General features: G+C 46.1%; 1 protein-coding gene across 1 annotated transcript; it reads right to left on the bottom strand.

Moving 5' to 3' along the window:
* Nucleotides 1-236: 236 nt before the first annotated feature.
* Nucleotides 237-15,892, bottom strand: EPYC (epiphycan). The gene is made up of 6 exons (XM_068141731.1): nt 15,722-15,892; nt 5,766-5,919; nt 4,625-4,783; nt 3,858-4,060; nt 2,607-2,702; nt 237-1,432 (listed from the first exon to the last, which is right to left on the bottom strand). Exons 1-6 carry the CDS (start codon nt 15,887-15,889, stop codon nt 1,262-1,264), a joined length of 951 nt encoding a protein of 316 aa, XP_067997832.1. The 5' UTR covers nt 15,890-15,892; the 3' UTR covers nt 237-1,261.
* Between the last annotated feature and the right edge of the window lie 5,335 nt (nt 15,893-21,227).

Genomic DNA, 21,227 nt, shown 5'->3' on the forward strand with positions numbered 1-21,227 from the left:
TGTATTTGCTATGTTTTAACATCCAAACCCATTTAACTTTAGAATTCATCCATTAGATCTGAGCAACAGATAAAAAGGAGATAAATATTTGATTGTGGACACATTTCATTTGTATTTGCTATGTTTTAACACCCAAACCCATTTAACTTTAGAATTCACAGCTTAGATCTGAGCAACAGATAAAAAAGAGATAAATATTTGATTGTGGACACAGGATTTATTTTCATTTCCTTTATTATAGTTTTATTTAGCACATAAAATCATTTAACTTCAGAATTCATACGTGGGATCTGAGCAAGGGATGGAAAGAGGATAAATGATTCAAGTGTGGACACACATTTTGCTTCCTATGTTACAGTTTTATTTAGCATACAAAAACCATTTAACTTGAGAATTCATACATGGGGTCTGAGGAAGGGATGGAAAGAGGATCAATAACTCAATTGTGGAGACATATTCTGTTTACTAGGTTATAGATCTATTTAACATATACAGCTATTTCACTTTAGAATCCATACATCAGCTCTGAACAGCTCGATTAAAAGGGGATGGATGGCCAATTGTGCACACATTTGGCTTTTGTTATGTTTAGCAGATAAAATTTTGCCTGTCTTATGTTCAATATAGGAAATTATTTAGCCTTAGCATCCATACCTTAGCTCTGAATAATAAAAGGGGATAAACAGCCAATTGTGGCTTTTCTTATGTTCAATATAGGAAATTATTTAGCCTTAGCATCCATACCTTAGCTCTGAATACTAAAAGGGGATAAACAGCCAATTGTGCACACATTTGGCTTTTCTCTGATGTTTAACACACAAGATCATTGCACTTCAGAACTCATTGGACCTGAATAACTCAGCACAAAATGTGGCATTTACATTGATCATTGGATGCCTTCAGCCCAGGTTTTAAAGCAGGATATTTTTCTTGGTGTCTCTCTCCAGCTCAGAGTAGGCTAAGATGATAGAGTTGGCTTTTAGCATTTCCTCTCATGCTTTGTATGGTTTAGTCATGGGGTGTTAGGTATTAGGTAAAAGGTTGGACCTGATAATCTCTGAGGTCCTTTCCAACCTGGTTGACTCTGTGATTCTATGATGATCGACAAATTGATTTCATGATTAGCTATAAATATTTCCCAATCTAATGAGATTTGGAGGGGGGAACAACAACAACAAAAGCTTTATTGTGGCAGTGAGTTCATCGTTTCTCTGGGAAGGTTCTTATAGTGTAGGGCTTCAGTGTGGGCTCCAGAGGAAGCTCAGATGAGGTTACCCACTGGCAGGCGGGGTAGGCACATGTAGGCGTAGGGGGTCCTGCTGAGGTTGATGGGGTTGCCATCCAGCCTGATGTCCTCCAGAGCCCGACGTACATAAGTCAGGTCTTTCATTTTGCAGAAGGTGTCCTCATGCATTTCTTGAATGTTGTTGTTCTAAAAAAGAAACCCACCACCAAAACCAAAGAAAGAAAGAAAGAAGAGAAACAAACCCAAAGCCATCAGAATTGTTGCTGAAAGGAGGTTTTTGTTTTGCTCTTTGAAGAGCAGATTCTGGATGCATTTTCATTTTCATTTCATTCATGTTCATCCCTTTCAGTGCTTAGAGAGATAGATGTGTTAAAGCAAGAGACTGGATTGTGACTGAGAGATGATCCAAGCAGGGAGAGAATGTCTTGGCTCTGTGCAAAGCTTCAAACCCAAGTAACTCAAACCACGGAGAAGAGTCTGAGTTTGCAGGAGGGACTTATAGAACATAACAAGAGGACACAGTCTCAAGCTGTGCCAGGGGAAATTTAGGCTGGAGGTGAGGGGAAAGTTCTTCCCAGAAAGAGTAATTAGCCATTGGAATGTGCTGCCCAGGGAGGTGGTGGAGTCACCATGCCTGGAGGTGTTCAGAAAAGGCTTGGATGTGGCACTTGGAGCCATGGTTTAGTTGTCAGGAGGTGTTAGGTATTAGGTAATAGGTTGGACTTGATGATCTCTGAGGTCTCTTCCAACCTGGTTGATTCTATGGGTCTATGATTCCCTTCTATGATCAGTAGAGAGCATTTTCATTTCCAGGGTCATACTGAGGAGACTTTGATTAATACAAATGGAAACCAGCACTAGGCCAGTCCAAAAATCATGGAACCATCTGTCTTAATGATCCGGAGGAGGGTGTTGAGTGCACCCTCAGCAAGTTTGCAGATGACAGTAAGTTGGGTGGGAGTGTTGATCTGCTGGAGGGTAGGAAGGATCTGCAGAGGGACCTGGGCAGACTGGATCCATGGGCTGAAGTCAGTAGCATGAGGTTTAATGAAGCCAAGTGCTGGGTCCTGCGCTTGGGTCACAACAGCTCTGGGCTTGGGGCAGAGGGGCTGGAAAGCTGCCTGGCAGAAAGTAGCCTGGGGGTGATTGTTGGCAGCTGGCCAGCAGGATGCCTGCCAAGAAGAGACCTTAAAGATCATCTAATTCCAACACCCCTGCCATGGGCAGGGTCATCCTCCACTAGACAAAAATAAGGACACCTCTGGAGAAGCAGAAGACACAAAGCGAGAGAATAATTGTCCTTTCCAGTTTGGCTTCCTGTTGGAACATGATCTATAGAACCATTAGTTTTGTAGCCTACCTGAAGATGCAGAGCTTGGAGGCTTTCAGGGAGTGGCAATGGAATGTGGTCCAGGTTATTGTCAGCCATGTAAAGATGCTGCAGATGCTGCAGATCCTAGAGGATGAAGGGAAAAATAAAGGCAGGGGGAAAAGATAGATCTTATTGAAACCTCTGTCACTCCAGTTTGGAATCTGTAACTGCAGTGAGGACCAGTGGATGATAGCACATTTTATACAGTTATAGGATTGTTTTCCTTGGAAATGATCTCCAAGATCACTGAGTCCAAGCATCAGCCTAACACTACCATGGCCATTAAGCCACGTCCCAAAATGCCGTGGCCACAGGTTTCTGGAACACCTCCAGGCATGTGGACTCCACCACCCCCCTGGGCAACCTGTGCCAATCTCTGACCACTCTTGCAGCAAAGAAGTTTTTCCTCATCTCCCACCCAACCCTCCCCTGGCACAATTTCAGGCCATTTCTGATAGATAGAGATTTCTATCACCCGGTTTAAGGGAGAAGAGACCAAACCCCACCTCACTGCCACCACCCCTCTGGGCAGCCTGGTCCAGTGTTCTGTCACCCTTACATTACAGAAGTTCCTCCTCATGTTTAGATGGAACTTCTGATGCTCACATTTGTGCCTGTTACCCACGTTCTTATGTCACCCACCCTCCAGCACAGTCATGGTTCCTATGATCTTAACTACTGTAAAGTTTTTACTACTGCAGAGGGACACAGAAAGATTACAGAATTGACCAGGTTGGAAAAGACCTTTGAGGTCATTGAGTCCAACCTATCACCCAACACCATCTCATCAACTAAACCACAGCACTGACTGTCTCATCCAGGCTTTTCTTAAACACTTCCAGTGATGGTGACTCCACCACCTCCCTGGGCAGCACATCCCAATGGCCAATCTCTCTTGCTGGGAAGAATTTCTTCCTAACATCCAGCCTGAACCTCCCCTGGCACAGCTTGAGACTGTGCCCTCTTGTTCTGGTGCTGGATGCCTGGGAGAAGAGACCAACCCCCACCTGGCTACAACCTCCCTTCAGGGAGTTGTAGAGAGCAAGAAGGTCTCCCCTGAGCCTCCTCTTCTCCAGGCTGCACTTCTGACCACATCCTCTGGAGAAAGGCAGAAAAGACTTTGCCATGAACTCCAGACTGTAAAAGTTTTACTACTGTAGAAGGACTCTTAGGCTGCTCTCCTGACCACATCCTCTGGAGAAAGGCAAGGAAAGCTTTTCCCATGACCCCCAGACTTACTTTAAATGCCTCATTAGGGATTCCTTTGCGACCGAGCCTGTTCTTGCTGACATCAATGAATGTTAGGGTGGGTGGTAACTCCGGCAGTTGCCTGATCCTGTTGTCACGAAGCACCAGCTCCTCAAGCTGGGGCAGTCTCCAGAAGGCATCTTCATGGATCTCTGATATGAAGTTTGCAGTCAAGTCAATCCTCTTCAAGTTGTCTGGCAGAGAAAGGAGATGCAGGAAGTGTGTAAGAATGTATTCAGGGGTTGCCTGGAGTTTTTAGAAGAAGAAAAAAAGCCAATGGGTTGTTTAAAGTAGAGGTAGAAGGTCTGGAGTGTGACCCATGCCTCACCCACTAGGTGACAGCTCTGTGTGCATCGGCAACACAATGATCCATATTCACACACAGAGAATGTGTGGGGTTGGAAGGGACCTTCAGAACAATTCCTTATCCACTGGACAGTCCACCCTTCCTATCCACATCTCTCCACTTGTGAAAGAAGGATGTTGTGGGGCACTGTGTCAAAGCCTTTACACAAGGGGTGGCATTTCTTGGCCTTCCCTTGTCTGCTGATGTAGTCACACCATCGCAGACAGCTGGTTGGTCAAGCAGGACTTTGAATCATAGAATTGTTAAGGTTGGAAGGGACCTCAAGGATCATCTAGTGCCCTTGCTGAAGCCCTGCTGGCTGTCTTGAATCACCTCCCTGTCCCCCAGCCTCATGGCTTTACTTGCAATTGTTTCTAGCTCAATCCCCTTGCACCAACACTGCTCTCCATACTTAGGTGAGCAAAGTCATTCCTGTTGATCTTCCTGATCCTGTTGTAGCGGGAGTAGAAGTGGGTGGTTCTCTTAGGCAGTGGGGGGACAGCAATCAGCTCATGGTCATCACAGTAGACTGTGGTCCCCAGGCAGGTGCACAAAAGGCAGGTAGGAAGACCTAGCAAAGAATTGAAAAGCAAACAGATTGTTGCCAAAAAAATAGCACCAAAATGACACAAATCACTACAATGAAATGCTCCCCTAAGCACACTCATGGTTTTGTCACTGGTAGAGCTCACTCTCATTCTGATTTGATCACCACATCAGCCATTGAAGCAGGCTGCCCAGGGAGGTGAGGGAGTTGCTGTCCCTGGAGGTGTTCAAGAAATGTGGACATGGCACTTTGGGACATGGTTTAATGGCTGTGGTGGACTTAGGCTGGTGGTGGAACTTGATGACCTTAGAGGTCTTTTCCAACCCAAACAGTTCAATGAGACTGTGATCATGTAATTCACAGATTGCATTGGGCTGGGAGAGACCCTCCAAGGTCATCTTGTACAGATGACCTGCAGTCAGCAGGGACACCTCCAGCTAGAGCAGGCTGCCCTGGACCACAGCAAGTCTGCCCTTGAATGTCTCTAGGGACAGGACCTCAACAACATCCCTGGGCAACCTGTTCCAGTGCCTCACCACCTTCACTGTGCAGAACTTCCTCCTGACATCTAACCAAAATTTATCCTGCTGCTCTTCCAAACCATTGTCCCTCACCCTGTCCTCACAGGTCCTTCTGAACAGCCCTTCCCCAGTCTTTCTGCAGGTCCCCTTCAAATATTGAAATGCAGCTCTAAAGTCTCCCTGGAGCCTTCTCTTCTCCAGGCTGAACAGCCCCAACTCTCTCAGCCTGTCCCCATAGCAGAGGCTCTCCAGCTCTCTGATCATCTTGATGGCCCCCACTGGCCTGCTCCATCAGGTCCATGTCTCTCTTGTGTTGGAGGCCCCAGAGCTGAACTCAGTAGTCCAGATGAGGCTTCACCAGAGCAGAGCAGGGGGGGCAGAATGATCTCCCTCAATCTGCTGGCCAGGCTGGAAGCAGATTGGCTTTACTGAAAAGCAAAGCTCCTCACACAAACCTCATTTTTTCCCCTCTGCCCCCTACTAACCATCTTGAGTTTGGGGTCCTAGAACCCCAGAGCCCTGTGCTGAAGACCCATCAATTAATTTCGGCGTCGATGCTTCCTCCTCAGGTTCTTCTGTCAGGGGTGCAGAAGAATAACTCTCTTGAACCAGAGCTGGCAGTGCTGTCCCAATCTCTGTCTGGGGAAAAGTGAAAGGGAAGAGGAAATGTTACTGCTCACTGCCACTGGCAGCTCTTTCTCTCCCAGATCTTCCTCTTCTCCCACTAGAGGTCACAGATGGGCTGAGGCTCAGGGCTTGAGCTGCCTTTCATTTGGCAGCTCTGGTGAACTCTGATGCTGTGGAAACTCCAACACTCTCCAAGCTCCCTGTTCCTCTCAGTGTTTTAATTTCTCTGCTGTATGCTCTCATGCCTTCAGACCTTCATTAGCCACAATATGTCCTAACAAAATGCTTTCCCCACACTGATTTCAGGTGGATTTGTGATAAAAATTGATTTGTTCTGCGTGACAAAGGAAAATTTGCTGTGAAGCATCAAAAATCCCAAACCCAAATCCAAAGGAACTGCAAGTCTTTTGGAGAGAAAATTGGCAATTGTTCCAGCAGACATCAAATCCAATGGAGCTTTGCAGGCTTTGTTTTAAGAGCACTAACATAGAACCATGGGATTGTCAGGGCTGGAAGGGACCTCAAGGATCAGCCAGTTCCACCCTCCCTGCCATGGGCAGGGACACCTCACACCACAGCAGGTTGCTCACAGCCACATCCAGCCTGGCTGCAAACACCTCCAGGCAGGAGGCTTCCACCACCTCCCTGGGCAACCTGTGCCAGGCTCTCACCACCCTCATGGGGAAAAACTTCTTCCTCACATCCAGTCAGAATCTACCCATTTCTAGTTTGTTTCCATTCCCCACAGTCCAGTCATTACCTGACACCCAGAAAGTCTCTCACCCACCCCATTTTCCCCTCAAACCAAGGGCACCTGGGCTCTGCTGGAGTCTCCTCCCACCCCAGCTGTGGCCACTTACCCCTCCTCACCCACTCCCCTATTTAATCTCACCCAGGAGAGGCAGCAGCCCCAAGCTGAGCCCTTCTGGGCTGAGGATCCTCCTCTCATCCCTGGTGAGTGCCCCTGGTGCACACTGGGTGTTGGTGGTGGTGACAACAAAGGCCGGGGGGCCTGGTGGCCCCCCGGTTGTTAGGGCAATGATTGCTGACTGCTCCAATATGCTCCACGGGTGCTGGCTGGGGCTCCTCATGGGGCTGAGCTCCTCTGGGTGGGATCTTGGCTTCTTCCTAACATCCAATCTCAATCTCCCCTTTCACAGTATCACAATGGTTGGAAGAGACCTTGAGGATCATCGAGTCCAACCTGTCACCACAGAACTCATGCCTAGCCCATGGCCCCAAGTGCCACATCCAGTCTCCTCTTGAACACCTTTTTTTTTTCCCCATTCCCCCCCCCCAGTCCTATCACTCCCTGACACCCTCAAAAGTCCCTCCCCAGCTTTCTTGGAGCCCCCTTCAGTTACTGGAAAGCCACAACTAGGTCTCCTGGGAGCCTTCTCTTCTCCAGACTGAACAGCCCCAACTCCCTCAGTCTGTCCTCATAGCAGAGCAGCTCCAGCCCTCTGCTCCTCCTCCTTGGCCCTTCTCTGGACACCTTCCAGCACCTCCAGAGCCTTCCTGTAATAGGGACACGAATTTCTCTCCTGTGAGGGTGCTGGAGCCCTGGATCAGGCTGCCCAGAGAGGTTGTGGAGTCTCCTTCTCTGGAGCCACCTGGATGTGCTCCTGTGTGTCCTGCCCTGGGTGATCCTGCTTTGGCAGGAGGGTTGGACTTGACCTTCAGAGCTCCCTTCCAACCCCTACCATTCTGTGATTCTCTGAAATATTTCATATCAGTTAGTTTCCCTGAACACAGCAAACATGGAAGCAATGGGAAACCTGGAAGCACTGAACCTTGCAGACGCAGGTTTTGACTGAGGATGCTTCAGATTCTCCGTATGACCTTGAGGTCTTTTCCAGTAAGCTACAGTTAATTTTTGTAAGTTTGTATGGAAATGCCATGGTAGAGTCAACCCCCTCCCTGGCTAAATGGCCTGGAATTGTGCCAGAAAGAGGTTTAGGTTGGAGATTAGGAAAGATTTCTTTGCTGCAGTAGTGGTCAGGGATTAGCATAGTCTGCCCAAGGAGGTGCTGGAGTCCCCATCCCTGGAGGTGCTCAAGAAACCTGTGGCCATGGCACTGGGGGACATGGTTTAGTGTCCATGGTGGGGTTGGGTTGATGGATGGAATCTATGATCTCGGAGGTCTTTTCCAACCCAAACAATTTTGTGATTCTGAGGTCCATGGTAGTGAACTTCAGCTGAACTATGACTGAGTAACCTGTTGGTGTAAGCAAGAGTAAGGCTGCACCTTGCTGCAGACAAATACACATTGTTCCCATCTGCAGCACTGACAGTGAAACAGCTTAACCAGGAATGGAGCTGGGGACAAATCAAAAGAAGACTTTGGGAACAAAGGAAATGGGGCAGATGTTCTCTGGAGGGAGGAAGCCTCGAGGGACAAATGCATTCCAGGCTTTTATTGACCCAGGGTAGTACTGCTCTAAAGTGCTTGCACATGCTGGCTGCTGCTTCAGCAGTGTTGTGGAACTCAGATACAAGTCCCTGTCCTGACCTTTGAGCAAAATCTGGAGATTAGGGGCTGTTTAGTGTGGAGAAGAGACAGCTGAGGGAATTTGATCAATGCCTATCAATACCTGAGGGGTGGGTGTCAGGAGAAGGGGGCCAAGCTCTTTTCAGTGGTGCACAGTAATAGGCCAGGGAACAATGGATACAAACTGGAGCATAGAAGATTTCACCTCAGCATGAGGACAACCTTCTTTGCAGTGAGAAGTTCTTTACAGGAGAACTCCTTTGCAGTGACAGAGCCCTGGAGCAGGCTGCCCAGAGAGGTTGTGGAATCTTCTTCTCTGGACATATTCAAAGCCCTCCTGGATGCATTTCTCTGCAGGTGACCCTGGGTGATGCTGCCTTGGCAGGGGGTTTGGACTCAACCTCTACCATCCAGTGATTCTGTGATTTGGAGACCTATCAATGAATCCTTTCGTGGTAGTTCTGCTGAAAATAATGTTCTGAACATGCACATTTTCAAGATGCAAGTTGCAAACAGACTTCAGACCTAAGATTCCTTTTCCTCTTGGTGGGATTTGGGTCACCTACACTTGGTGCCACTTCCCTCAGTATTTGAGGGCATCCCTTATGGAATTGACTAGCTTGGGATTTGTGATTTGCTCTCTGCTTTCTCAGCTGCTCTTACTTGATTCATCACTGCAGCTGCTGGGTACCAAAGCAGAGGTATTACCACTAGGAGTTCCTTCTGTTAATTCTGTTTCTAACAGTGTTATCACTCTCTTATTACAGGATGCTAACAGGGTTGCACAGTTGGAAGCCTCCCCATAGTTTCCTTGCCAATGTGCTAAAGCTGTGCTCTGGAGCAATCAATCCAAGCAGTTAGTTTTATCTATTCAGACTCCTGCCCCAGTTGTTAAAGTCATTAAACCCCCATGCTATTATTCATACATTCACAGAATGATCTGGGTTGGAAGGGAGCTTGAAGACCATTCAGTTCCAACCTCCCTGCCCTGAGCAGGGACACCTCCCACCAGCCCAGGTTGCTCAAGGCCTGATCCAACCGTGAACACCTCCAGGGAGGGGACATCCACAGCCTCCCTGGGCAACCTGTTACTGGTGATAATTAACTTAATGGTATTTCCATTTTTCTTACACTGGTACCCAAGTAGGAATTCCCTGGTAGTTGAGGACCACGTAGCAAACCCAGGGTGTGAGCAGTATTTGCTTGCTGTACATAGGTTGGACTTGAATCAGTGACCTGAAAGTCAAAGTCTGTTTCCCATTATTGGTCATCTGGTCCCTGCAGATGGATAACTTGTCCATGTTTGATAAATCATGCAAGGCTGTAACAAGGCAAAGATGTTCCTTGGACTCTGTATGGTATAGAATGATCCTCCAGCTTCCAGATGTTTGTTTATTTTTGGCAACATCCACTTCACTAAATAAAACCTGAAGCAGAACTCATTCTCTGTCACTTAATGCTATTATTCTCCATAAGGGTTGTGGGTTCTTTTTTATTGGGGGGTGAGGATGGGGTTGGATTTCCTTTCCTACTCTAAGTAATATTCTTTATGTAAAAATCACAGAGGAGGAGAAGGAATGTTGCAGAGAAAGACAATAAAGAGCGTGTCTCTTTGCCAAGAGTTGCAAGTCTTCAAGTCATGAACAGCCTCCCAAGCCAGATTTAATACCTGGCATAAGGCAGCACTGAAAGGGATTCACAGCTACCTGCAGCTACTTAGCTGTATGGTTACAGAGTCACTATGCTTGGAAAACACCTTCCAGGTCATCAAGTGCAACCATTATGTAACTCTACCAGGACCACTGCTACATCATCTCCTTGACCACCATATCTAGATGGCTTTTAAATACACCCAGGGGTGGCAATTTCACCTCTTCCTTGGGCAGCCAGTTCCAGTTAATTCTTAGAGAATACCAGAGCAGAAGAGACTCCAATGCTGGAGAGAATCACAGCATAGAGCATCATAGAATCAACCAGGTTGGAAAAGACCTCAGAGATCAAGTCCAACCTAGTTCCTAATACCTAACATCTCCTGACAACTAAACCAAGGATCCAAGTGCCACATCCAAGCCTTTTCTGGGCACCTCCAGGGATGGTGACTCCACCACCTCCCTGGGCAGCACATTCCAATGGCCAATTACTCTTTCTGGGAAGAACTTTCTCCTCACCTCCAACCTAAACTTCACCACTCATCTATTTCAAACCTCATCTACTCCACACAAACTTCATCTACTCCACCCCCCCTGCCAGAGCAGGATCAACCAGAGCAGGTGGCACAGGAATGTGTCCAGATGGGTTTGGAATGTGTCCAGAGAAGGAGACTCCACAACCTCTCTGGGCAGCCTGCTCCAGGGCTCCAGCACCCTCACAGCCAAGTTTTTCCTCCTGGTGAAGTGGAACTTCCTGTGTTCAAGTAATAAAATGCAGAAAGCAGATATATTTATGGAGATAAATGGCAAGGCTGGAAGCCATCAGTTGCACCATGAGGTGGTGTAATTCCAGGGGCAGATGTTTTATCTACTTCATGTCTGTATCTTTCAGGATTAAAGCTGATCTAATACACACCATAAATTGAAATTGACAGGAGAATATGAAGTGAGTCCTCCCTCAGAGCTCCTTTTACCGCAGAAACCATGCTTAAAAACACAAACAAAAGCCTGGATCTTAACAAGAGACCTTACAAGCTTAAAGGGGCAGCTGCACCACACACTGACCCATCAAAAGGAACCACTTTTCCCCCACATCTGGACAGAAACTACCAAAAGGCTCACAAGAAAGTGCCCAATTTTGGTGGAGGGTTTGGGTTTGTTTGCCTTTCCAAAAGCGGCTCATGGTTGTTTTCCTCAAGTTTTGTATTTTAGGTCCTTTTTTTCCCCCCCTCTCATTGTTCTGTCTTAAAACCAGAGAGATCTGTGAGGCACTGCCTGGTAATGCACTAAGTGCTCAGGCTGCGAACAGTGCCGCTCAGGTGAATGGCCACTTCTGGGTACAGGGCTGCATAAAGAAGTGGTGGAGAGAAAGCAGTGTGATAAAACTTGCCAGGGGATGGGGAAGGAAATCATGGAAGAGAATTATGGAATTGATTTGATTAGAAAAGGTCTCTAAATAACTGAGGCCAGCCATCCACCTGACACAACCATGGTGCCTTGTACACAGAGTTCTTGAACTCCACCACCTCCCTGGGCAGCCTCTGCCAGTCCCTGACCACTCCAGCAGCAAAGACATTCTTCCTCATCTCCAACCTAACCCTCCCCTGGCACAATTTCAATTTCTTGTTCTGTCACCTGATGCTAGGGAGCAGAGCCCAAGCCCCACCTCACTGCAGCCTCCCTTCAGGGAGCTGCAGAGAGCAATGAGGTCTCCCTCAGCCTCCTCTTCTCCAGGCTGCACACCCCCAGCTCCTTCAGCTGCTCCTCCCCAACCCTGTTTTCCAGACCCTTCTTCAGCTTTGTTGCTGTTCTCTGGACACTCTCCAGTTCCTCAATGTCCTTCTTGGAGTGAGGGACCCAAAACTAAACACAATGCTTGAGGTGAAGCCTCACCAATGCCCAGTACAGAGCCATGATCAATCCCTACTCCTGCTGGCCACAGCATTCCTGATCCAGGCCAGGATGCTGGTGGCCTTCTTGGCCACCTGGGTACACTGCTGGCTCGTGTCCATCTAGCTGTCAACAGGCACCCTCAAATCCTTTTCTGCTGGGCACCTTTTCCAGCCACTCTGCCCCCAGCCTGTAGCCTTGCCTGGGGTTGCTATGAGCTGGCACTTAGCCTTTTTAAACCTCACACAATTGTCCTATATTTTCCTTTCTTATTTTTCTGACATAATGTTTCCTACCTGAAGGCAGCTGGAACGGTGGTGTGGAACAGGCACTGCAGTCAGAAGCTGGCAATATGATTTTTCTTACACATTAGTGCTTGATTTACATAAGAATCTCTCCACAATTTGTTTTTCCTCACTCATTATCCAAACAGTGTCTTAGTTTCAAGGAGCCTTCTGTTTTTGCCAGGGAGAAGCTTACACAAGAAATGCCTTTGAGAGTCTGGTGTGGTGCTATCCACTTTAAAGAAGGAAAGCTGACTTTGTATAGCTGTGCAGAGCAGTTGGGACAATAAAGCCCAAGGGTTGGCTGGGGCCTCTGGACCCTATTGTGATATAAATATTCATTAAAAGATAATAATGAACCTCACTGTGAAGAGAAGGCTGGCAGTGCAGCTGAGGCTTACTCTCTGGTTTCAGAACAAAAATCCAACATGAAAGTTGCACACTCCCTGGCTCTGATATTCCCTTTGTAGTCTCTTTCTCCTTTAGGACCTTGGAATTTCACCATTAACTATGAAAGGGTTGGTCCTGATGTGCCCAAGGTCTCTGTACACTCTTTATTTCTGAGTGATACATTAATTAAGGTTTGGTTTGGTTTGGTTTGGTTTGGTTTGGTTTGGTTTGGTTTGGTTTGGTTTGGCTTGGTTTTCCCCCAGGAACTATTTCTCTCTGAATTCCAAGCTTTAGCCAGGCCTTCCATGTCTCACTAATCTGGGAACTTGGAAAGAACAGATTTTGGAGCCCAAATTTGACCCATTTTAGTGATATGGTCTGGTTGATGTGGTGGTGTTAAGTCACAGGCTAGGACTTGATGACCTCACAAGTCTATTCCAGCCTCAATAATTCTGTGATCTAATAGATGTCAATGCAGAGCTTTGATTGGGGATTCAATACAGATTCAATACAGATTTTATAGCCCAAATTTGACCCATTTTAGTGACATGATCTAGTTGATGTGGTGGTGGTTAGGCCACAGGCTGGAACTTGATGATCTCAGCAGTCTATTCCAGCCTCAATAATTCTGTGATCTAATAGATGTCAATGCAGAGCTTTGATTGGGGATTCAATACAGATATTATAGCCCAAATTTGACCCATCTTAGTGACATAGTCTGGTTGATGTGGTGGTGTTAAGTCACAGGCTAGGACTTGATGACCTCACAAGTCTATTCCAGCCTCAATAATTCTGTGATCTAATAGATGTCAATGCAGAGCCTTGATTGGGGATTCAATACAGATTCAATACAGATATTATAGCCCAAATTTGACCCATTTTAGTGACGTGATCTAGTTGATGTGGTGGTGGTTAGGCCACAGGCTGGGACTTGATGATCTCAGCAGTCTATTCCAGCCTCAATAATTCTGTGATCTAATAGATGTCAATGCAGAGCCTTGATTGGGGATTCAATACAGATTCAATACAGATATTATAGCCCAAATTTGACCCATCTTAATAACTTGGTCCAGTTGGTGGGTGGTGTTTGATTTGGGATTCAGTGCAGGCTTGCTGTTTGTCTGGGTCCCTGTGTGGTATTCCTCATCCTTTAAGCTATGCATGATGAAAACTAACCTGTGTCTTTGCATGAATGCTGTGCCATGCACACAGAGCCACTTGTGTAGCTCCCATCCTACCATAGGAGGGCAGAAAATCACAGCCACCCTCAAGGCAGCAGATGTATTCCATTTCAAACTTGAGTGACATCCATAATGTTTGGTGTCTATAAAGATAACTTGTAAGGCTGATGTGCATGTCTATAAAAGCTGCTTCATTTCTCCAGCACTGACCCCTCTGGCCTCTCTGGGGCTTAGGGAAATTGGCAGTGCTGATGTTTCTTTTGCTTGGTACATGGTCAAGAGGAATGTAAGCAAAAAGGTTTTGAGCTAAACATCTAGGGGGGAAAAAACAAGCAAGATCTCCCAGGGAGGTCCATCCATATGCAAAGTAAGCTGCCTTCCAGCTGCTTAGGATGGATGACCTTCTCTTGATGAATCAGAGAATTGTCAGGGTTGGAAGGCACCTCAGGGATTAACTAGTTCCAAACCCCCTGCCATGGGCAGGGACACTTCACACTAGATCAGTGCTTCCCAGAGCCCCATCCAGCCTGGGATGGAGCTCCCACCACCTATCTGGGCAACCTGTTCCAGGGTCTCACCACATTAACGGTGAAGGAGGCTGCATGTTAAGAAGGCAGCTGGAAGAGGTCATGAGTGGAAGACAATCCTGCCCTGCAAAAGGTGTTTCCAACACAACAACAGGCAACACATTTTGTGGTCTCTTATTATAGCATCCTAGAATGGTTTGGGTTGGAAGGGACCTTAAAGATCTTCTAGTTCCCGGCCCCCTGCCATGGGCAGGAACACCTCACACTAGATCAGGTACTCAAAGCCTCATCCAGCCTGGTCCTACAACAGAACTTTGAACAGTTTTTCTTCAGTAGTCTTTGTTACTGTCCTGGGTTTTACTTCCTGTGCTTTCCCTTTCTTTTTCATCTCCTTCTGCCCACGTTTCCAACACAAATTAAAACCACCATCATTGTATGGCTTGAAATACTTGTATTGAACATCTCAATTATTATAATCACCCCAAGAAACAGAACTTTGCAGCCTTATTTCAGGGGGCATGCTGGATGTCTTATCTCAGCCACTTCTGTGCCTCCTCCAGACAGATAAACCACCAGGACAATCCCAAAGAGAATTTGTGGCAATACAAAGAGACCTGAGGGAAACATGGTAAGATTCTCTCCCTCTACTCTGCTGAGACCCCACCTGCAGCACTGTTCTGGAGCCCCTAAATCAAGAAGGATCTGGGGGTGCAGAAAGGTGTCCAGAGAAGGGCCACAAGGATGAGCAGAGGGCTGGAGCTGCTCTGCTATGGAGACAGACTGAGAGAGTTCAGTCTGGAGAAGGCTCTGAGGAGACCTAATTTTGGCCTTCCAGTACCTGCAGGTGCTGCAAGAAAGCTGGGGAGGGACTTTTGAGGGTGTCAGGGAGGGATAGGACTGGGGGGGATGGAGCAAAACTAGAAGTGGGGAGATTGAGATTGGATGTCAGGAAGAAGTTGTTCCCCATGAGGGTGGTGAGAGCCTGGCACAGGTTGCCCAGGGAGGTGGTAGAAGCCTCATCCCTGGAGGTGTTTGCAGCCAGGCTGGATGTGGCTGTGAGCAACCTGCTGTAGTGTGAGGTGTCCCTGCCCATGGCAGGGGAGTTGAAACTGGCTGATCCTTGAGGTCCCTTCCAACCCTGACAATTCTATGATTCACCTGTTCTCAAAGATTGCCACCAAAAAACCCCAATAAACATCCACCCCCCACCCCCCAGAGAATCAGGAAATCTTTTGGCCACATTTGTAGATCTAGAAAAGTGTGAATGAACTGTGATGTGCTCTCAGCACAGAAAAGTTGATCAACCAAGTGAAACAGCAACCAAATCGAGTGGATTTGGCTGATGAACCTTTCAAAGGCCACTGCCCCTGGGAGGAAGAGGATCAATGAAGTTCTGCTCACCTCCAGTTGGTCAGACTGCTTGCTCTCACTGTAGTCAAATGGTTGAGAGAGCTCTCCGAGCAGCAGGTCATAGAAGTCAGAATCATAAATCCCAGTGTCAGTGAGAGGCACAGCTCCAAGAGGCCCCAAGAGAAACAATCCCAGGAAAATATTTACAAAAGGCTGCATTCTGCTTTCTTTCCTGGAAGAGAAGGAAGTGGACAAGAATGTGGCTGTTTGCAAGGAACCTGTGCAAATTTCACCTTCTAAGCGCAGTGTTTATGCAAATTTCACCTTATAAATGCAGTATTTATAGAGATGGAGCAGTATTTCTGATGGCTAACTCATATTTTATTCATGTTGACTCAGTGGTTGCTTCTGGTTTGCTCCTCTGAGAGTCCCCCAGATCTGAGAACTTCTGCAGGCAGCTTTGGTCATGCTAACGTTTAGAGAATTTAGGAAAGAGCTTTACAGGTATAAAATTAAACAGGGCTTCAGGAGGAAGTACCTGGAAAAGTGAAAAGAAGATGAATCACAGAATGCACTGGGTTGGAAGGGACCCTCAAAGGTCACCTTCCCCAAACCCCCTTCAGTAAGCAAGAACATAGAATCAATAAGGTTTCAAAAGACCTCAGAGATCATCAAGTCCAACCTGTCACCCAACACCTCCTGACTACTAAACCATGGCATCAAGTGCCACATCCAATCCCCTCTTGAATACCTCCAGGGATGGTGACTCCACCACCTCCCTGGGCAGCACATTCCAATGGCTCACAACTCTCTCAGTGAAGAACTTTCTCCTCACCTCGAGCCTCAACTTCCCCTGGCACAGCTTGAGACTGTGTCCTCTTGTTCTGATGCTGGTTGCCTGGGAGAAGAGACCAAGCCCCACCTGGCTACAGCCTCCCTTCAGGTAGCTGTAGACAGCATCCAACTCGATCAGGTTTGGCCTTGAGTGTGTCCAGGGGTGGGGCCTCAAACCACATCTCTGGGCAGTAAATATTCATCTTTTTCCCCCCTTTCATCGAATTTCACCTATTCCTACTCCCCCATGAAGAACTTTTGAGAAGCAAGTAAAAACTAATGTATTATATTATTTGTATCTATCAGAGTGAAACTCTTTTGTCTTTCTCCTTTGCAGTGAAAAAATAAGCCATAAAAATAAGGCAGCATTGGGATGTTTGTATTTGTTATCATAATAAAACTCTTTTTTTCTTTCTCCTCCACCAGAACAAAAAAAAAGCAACAACAACAAAACCCCTACAAATAAATTAGAAAACATTGAAATGTTTGTTAGCTCTGGATGAGAATAATGGAAACATTTTCCATCCATTAGTTGTTCTGCCAGGATGTCATTTTTATTGGCTGAAGCCTGTGTGCTGTATTTGGATCATCACTTCTGCAAAGGTCTGAGGAGTCTGGGGAGGAGAAGGCTCTGAGGAGACCTCATTGTGGCCTTCCAGTATCTGAAGGGGGCTACAAGAAAGCTGGGGAGTGATAGGACTGGGGGCATGGAGCAAAACTAGAAGTGGGGAGATTGAGATTGGATGTGAGGAAGAAGTTGTTCCCCAGGAGGGTGGTGAGAGCCTGGCACAGGTTGCCCAGGGAGGTGGTGGAAGCCTCCTGCCTGGAGGTGTTTGCAGCCAGGTTGGATGTGGCTGTGAGCAACCTGCTGTAGTGTGAGGTGTCCCTGCCCCTGGCAGGGGGGTTGGAGCTGGTTGAGCCTTGAGGTCCTTTCCAACCCTGACAATTCCATGATTTTATGATTCTAAAAAGTTGCCCTGTGACAGTGCTCTCCATTCCTTCATTATTCCACCCAACACCATTTTAAAGGTAGTGGAAAATGGTAGCACAATAGAGTCATCTGCTCTTCATGGGGAAGGGAGTTATAAAGCATAGATCAATCAATCATAGAATCGCTTGGCTTGGAGCAGCCCTCTAAGATCATCGACTCCAACCATCAACCCAACACCCCCATAGCCATTACCCATTTCCCCATCTGCCATGCCCACATGTTTCTTGAACACCTCCAGGGTTGGTGACTCCACCACTGAAATCCAATTATCATCCATTTAAAATTCCCATGGTTCAGTAAAACAGTCGAAAGTTCACTGAATATCAGTGCTTATGCATTCCCTACTCCTTCTAAGTGAGGTGGTCACTCTTGTCCTCTAAGATGCCCACCACAATGCTGTAGTTAGCTTTTCCTCACACCTTGGTTTGGCTGCAGCCCCCAGAGAGCACAGGCAGTGATGGTGAGCAGTGTGTGAGCCTAAGAGATTGTACTCTTGCTGTGATGAGCCCTGTAAGTTGTACTCCTGATGTGATGCCATAGTGTTACACATAGGAATCTTGTATGCTAGAGGAATCCTCTCTGATAGGAATATATAACATTTTTATATCCCTTGGAACAGATGCACTTCAATATTTCAGCTCCCAACTTAAATCTTTCAGTTTTCAACTGCAGCTATTTAAAATAGATGGAGTCCAAGAAATCCTTGAGGCAGTTTTGTACTGAACGTGTGTGCCGAGGAGCAAGCTGAATTTTAGCTTCATGAAAAGAGGTCTTTATGAAAGTGGTTGAGGCATGAGGATCTGAAATCCCTCAGGGGATGGACAGCAAGACAAGGAGTTCATTTTTCCTTCATTTGCCTGCATTCAAAAAGACTTTTCAGCTGCTTCTGGGGCAAGCCAGTCACCTGGGCTTGTCTTTGAGAAGACCTGGTTGAATTGCACCTTTCAGTAGTAGCTTCCACTATTTCTAGAAGCACTCCAGTTCCTTACCCCAAACTGAAATGAAATGCAATCAATCTCTGAAATAATCTGAAGCACACTGGAGCTTGGAGTTTGGATTTTTATTTTGCCTGTCCTTATGTTATATTTTTTTAGTAGGATTATTATTGGTCTGGCTTTCACTTGCATACCATTTATCCCAAATAATTCAGCCACAAAGGAAGTTATCCATTAAAATGACTAAAGAGAAAACACAATTCACCTATAAAGGAAGTTATCTGTTAAAATTACTGAAGAAACAAATCATTCAGCTGTAAAGGATGCTCTCTGTTAACCCCCAAATGGTTCATCTCTAAAGGATGTTCTCTGTTAACCCCCAAACAGTTCATCTCTAAAGGATGTTCTCTGTTAACTCCAAAATGGTTCATCTCTAAAGGATGTTCTCTGTTAACCCCAAGATGGTTCATCTCTAAAGGATGCTCTCTGTTAAACCCAAAATGGTTCATCTCTAATGGATGTTCTCTGTTAACCCCCAAACAGTTCATCTCTAAAGGATGTTCTCTATAACCCCAAAATGGTTCATCTCTAAAGGATGTTCTCTGTTAACCCCCAAATGGTTCATCTCTAAAGGATGCTCTCTATTAACCCCAAAATGGTTCATCTCTACAGGATGTTCTCTGTTAACCCCCAACTAGTTCATCTCTAAAGGATGTTCTCTGTTAACCCCAAAATGTTTCATCTCTACAGGATGTTCTCTATAACCCCCAAACAGTTCACCTCTAAAGGATGTTCTCTATAACCCCCAAATTACTAAAGCAAACAGCAGCTTCATCTCTAAAGGATGTTGTCTATTAATCCCAAAAGATTACTGATGAAAACAAATCTGACCCAGCCATGAAGGATGTTATCAATTAACCTAAAACCTATTAAATACAAAACCCAATTCAGCCATTTATTAGCCCCAAAAAGCTGCTGAAGAAAAAAATTTACTCCTCATCCAAAATGATTTTCACTTCACATTGCCTAGTAAAAAAAACAAATACTAAAGAAAGGATTTGAGGCTTGATAAATGTTTCATTTTGCATCCAGAGAGACAAACACAACAGCTCTAATGATAACCTCTGGGAAAAGAAACTCAGTGTTTAGCTAAGGCTGCGATACCTGCTCTGATTTGCAGAGTTTGCATGCCTCTCTACTTCCTTTCTGGGTAATGTATTGGGCCACACTGTAAGGATATTGGCATCTGCAGGAGCTAGGTAAGATCAAATATTTTGATGAAGATTAAGTATTCCTCTCACAGGAAGGAACTAAGAAATATCCATGGGAAAAGAAACAAAAACAAACCCAAGAGGAATAGTGCCGCAATCTGCAGCGTCTGAATCGGTAGTAAGCCTGATAAAATGAAACAAATCCTATCCAAACATTTTCAGCTTTATAAAAGAGAGATCCAGTGAACTGCTCAAGGAGAGAAGTGCCCAAACTTACCTTTAGCTGCCAGGCTCTCAAGTGGGATGGAGTTACTCAGATTGCAGAGCCACTGCTATTAGACCCTGACCAATGGCAGTGCTATTCAGGGGCTGTGGGAGGTGGTACAGCTTCCTACCCTCAACTGGAGACCTCAGCCCAGGAAGTCTCTGGGACTTCAAATACCTTTGAATTTGATTTGGCTGAAGCGAACTTGTGCGGAGTCAAACAAAGGTTTGTTGTAAGCAGAAGGCTTTTATTTCACAGCACAGCTTTTCACACACCTTCCTCTTCAGTTCCTGAGCCACAGAATCATCACAGCATCACAGAATGGCATGAGTTGGAAGGGACCTCTGGAGATCACCTAGCCCAACTCCTCCTACCAAGATATATGACAATAACATTCTCAGGCACATCCTGGACACAATCTCTTGAGTGCCCTGCTCACCTTTTAATGCATATCTTCCATCTTCTGTCTTTGCACATCAGCCAAAATAAAACCTTAAGCAAATATCAATGGATATTTTTTTCCTATCTTGAACAGTTCTGTTTGGGAGCTCATTGGATGTGGTCATTTTGTAAGGCCAGGCTGGATGTGGCCTTGAGCAACCTGCTGTAGTGTGAGGTGTCCCTGCCCATGGCAGGGGGGCTGGAACTGTCTGATCCTTGGGGTCCCATCCCACCCTGACAATTCTATGACAGGGTTTAATGAATTTCCATCTCTTGTGGGTATTATCTGGTATGGATTTAGAGGTCTCTCTGCTGCTGTGCTTGGCAGTTTCACAGATTCATAGAATTGTTTGAGCTGGAAATGACTTCAAAGATCATAGAATCATAGCATCATAGAATCAATAAGGTTGGGAAAGACCTCAAAGATCATCAAGTCCAACCTGTCACCCAACACCTCCTGACTACTAAACCATGGCATCCAGTGCCACATCCAATCCCCTCTTGAACACCTCCAGGGATGGTGACTCCACCACCTCCCTGGGCAGCACATTCATCAGGTCCAACCATCAAACTAGCCCCACCATGGCCATTAAACCATGTCCCCAAGTGCTGTGACCACACATTTCTTGAGCACCACCAGGGATGGAGACTCCACCACCTCCCTGGGCAAGATTTAAGATTTACTCTATGAAACCTTCACTTCTAACAGTTCTTAACTTACAAAACCCAAAGAGGCTGAGTGTTCACTGACTTCATACATAAAGAGTCCCCAGACCTATTTTCTTTACTGAAGGAAAAATCTTTCTCTACAACAAATACTTCATAATAAAGTTTCAAAATCATATTAATCATCAAATACTTCATAATAATATTTTTTAAT

Source organism: Melanerpes formicivorus, unplaced genomic scaffold (assembly GCF_026170545.1).
Source record: "Melanerpes formicivorus ecotype bairdi unplaced genomic scaffold, bMelFor1.0.p_v2 SCAF_8, whole genome shotgun sequence".
Taxonomy (NCBI): domain Eukaryota; kingdom Metazoa; phylum Chordata; class Aves; order Piciformes; family Picidae; genus Melanerpes; species Melanerpes formicivorus.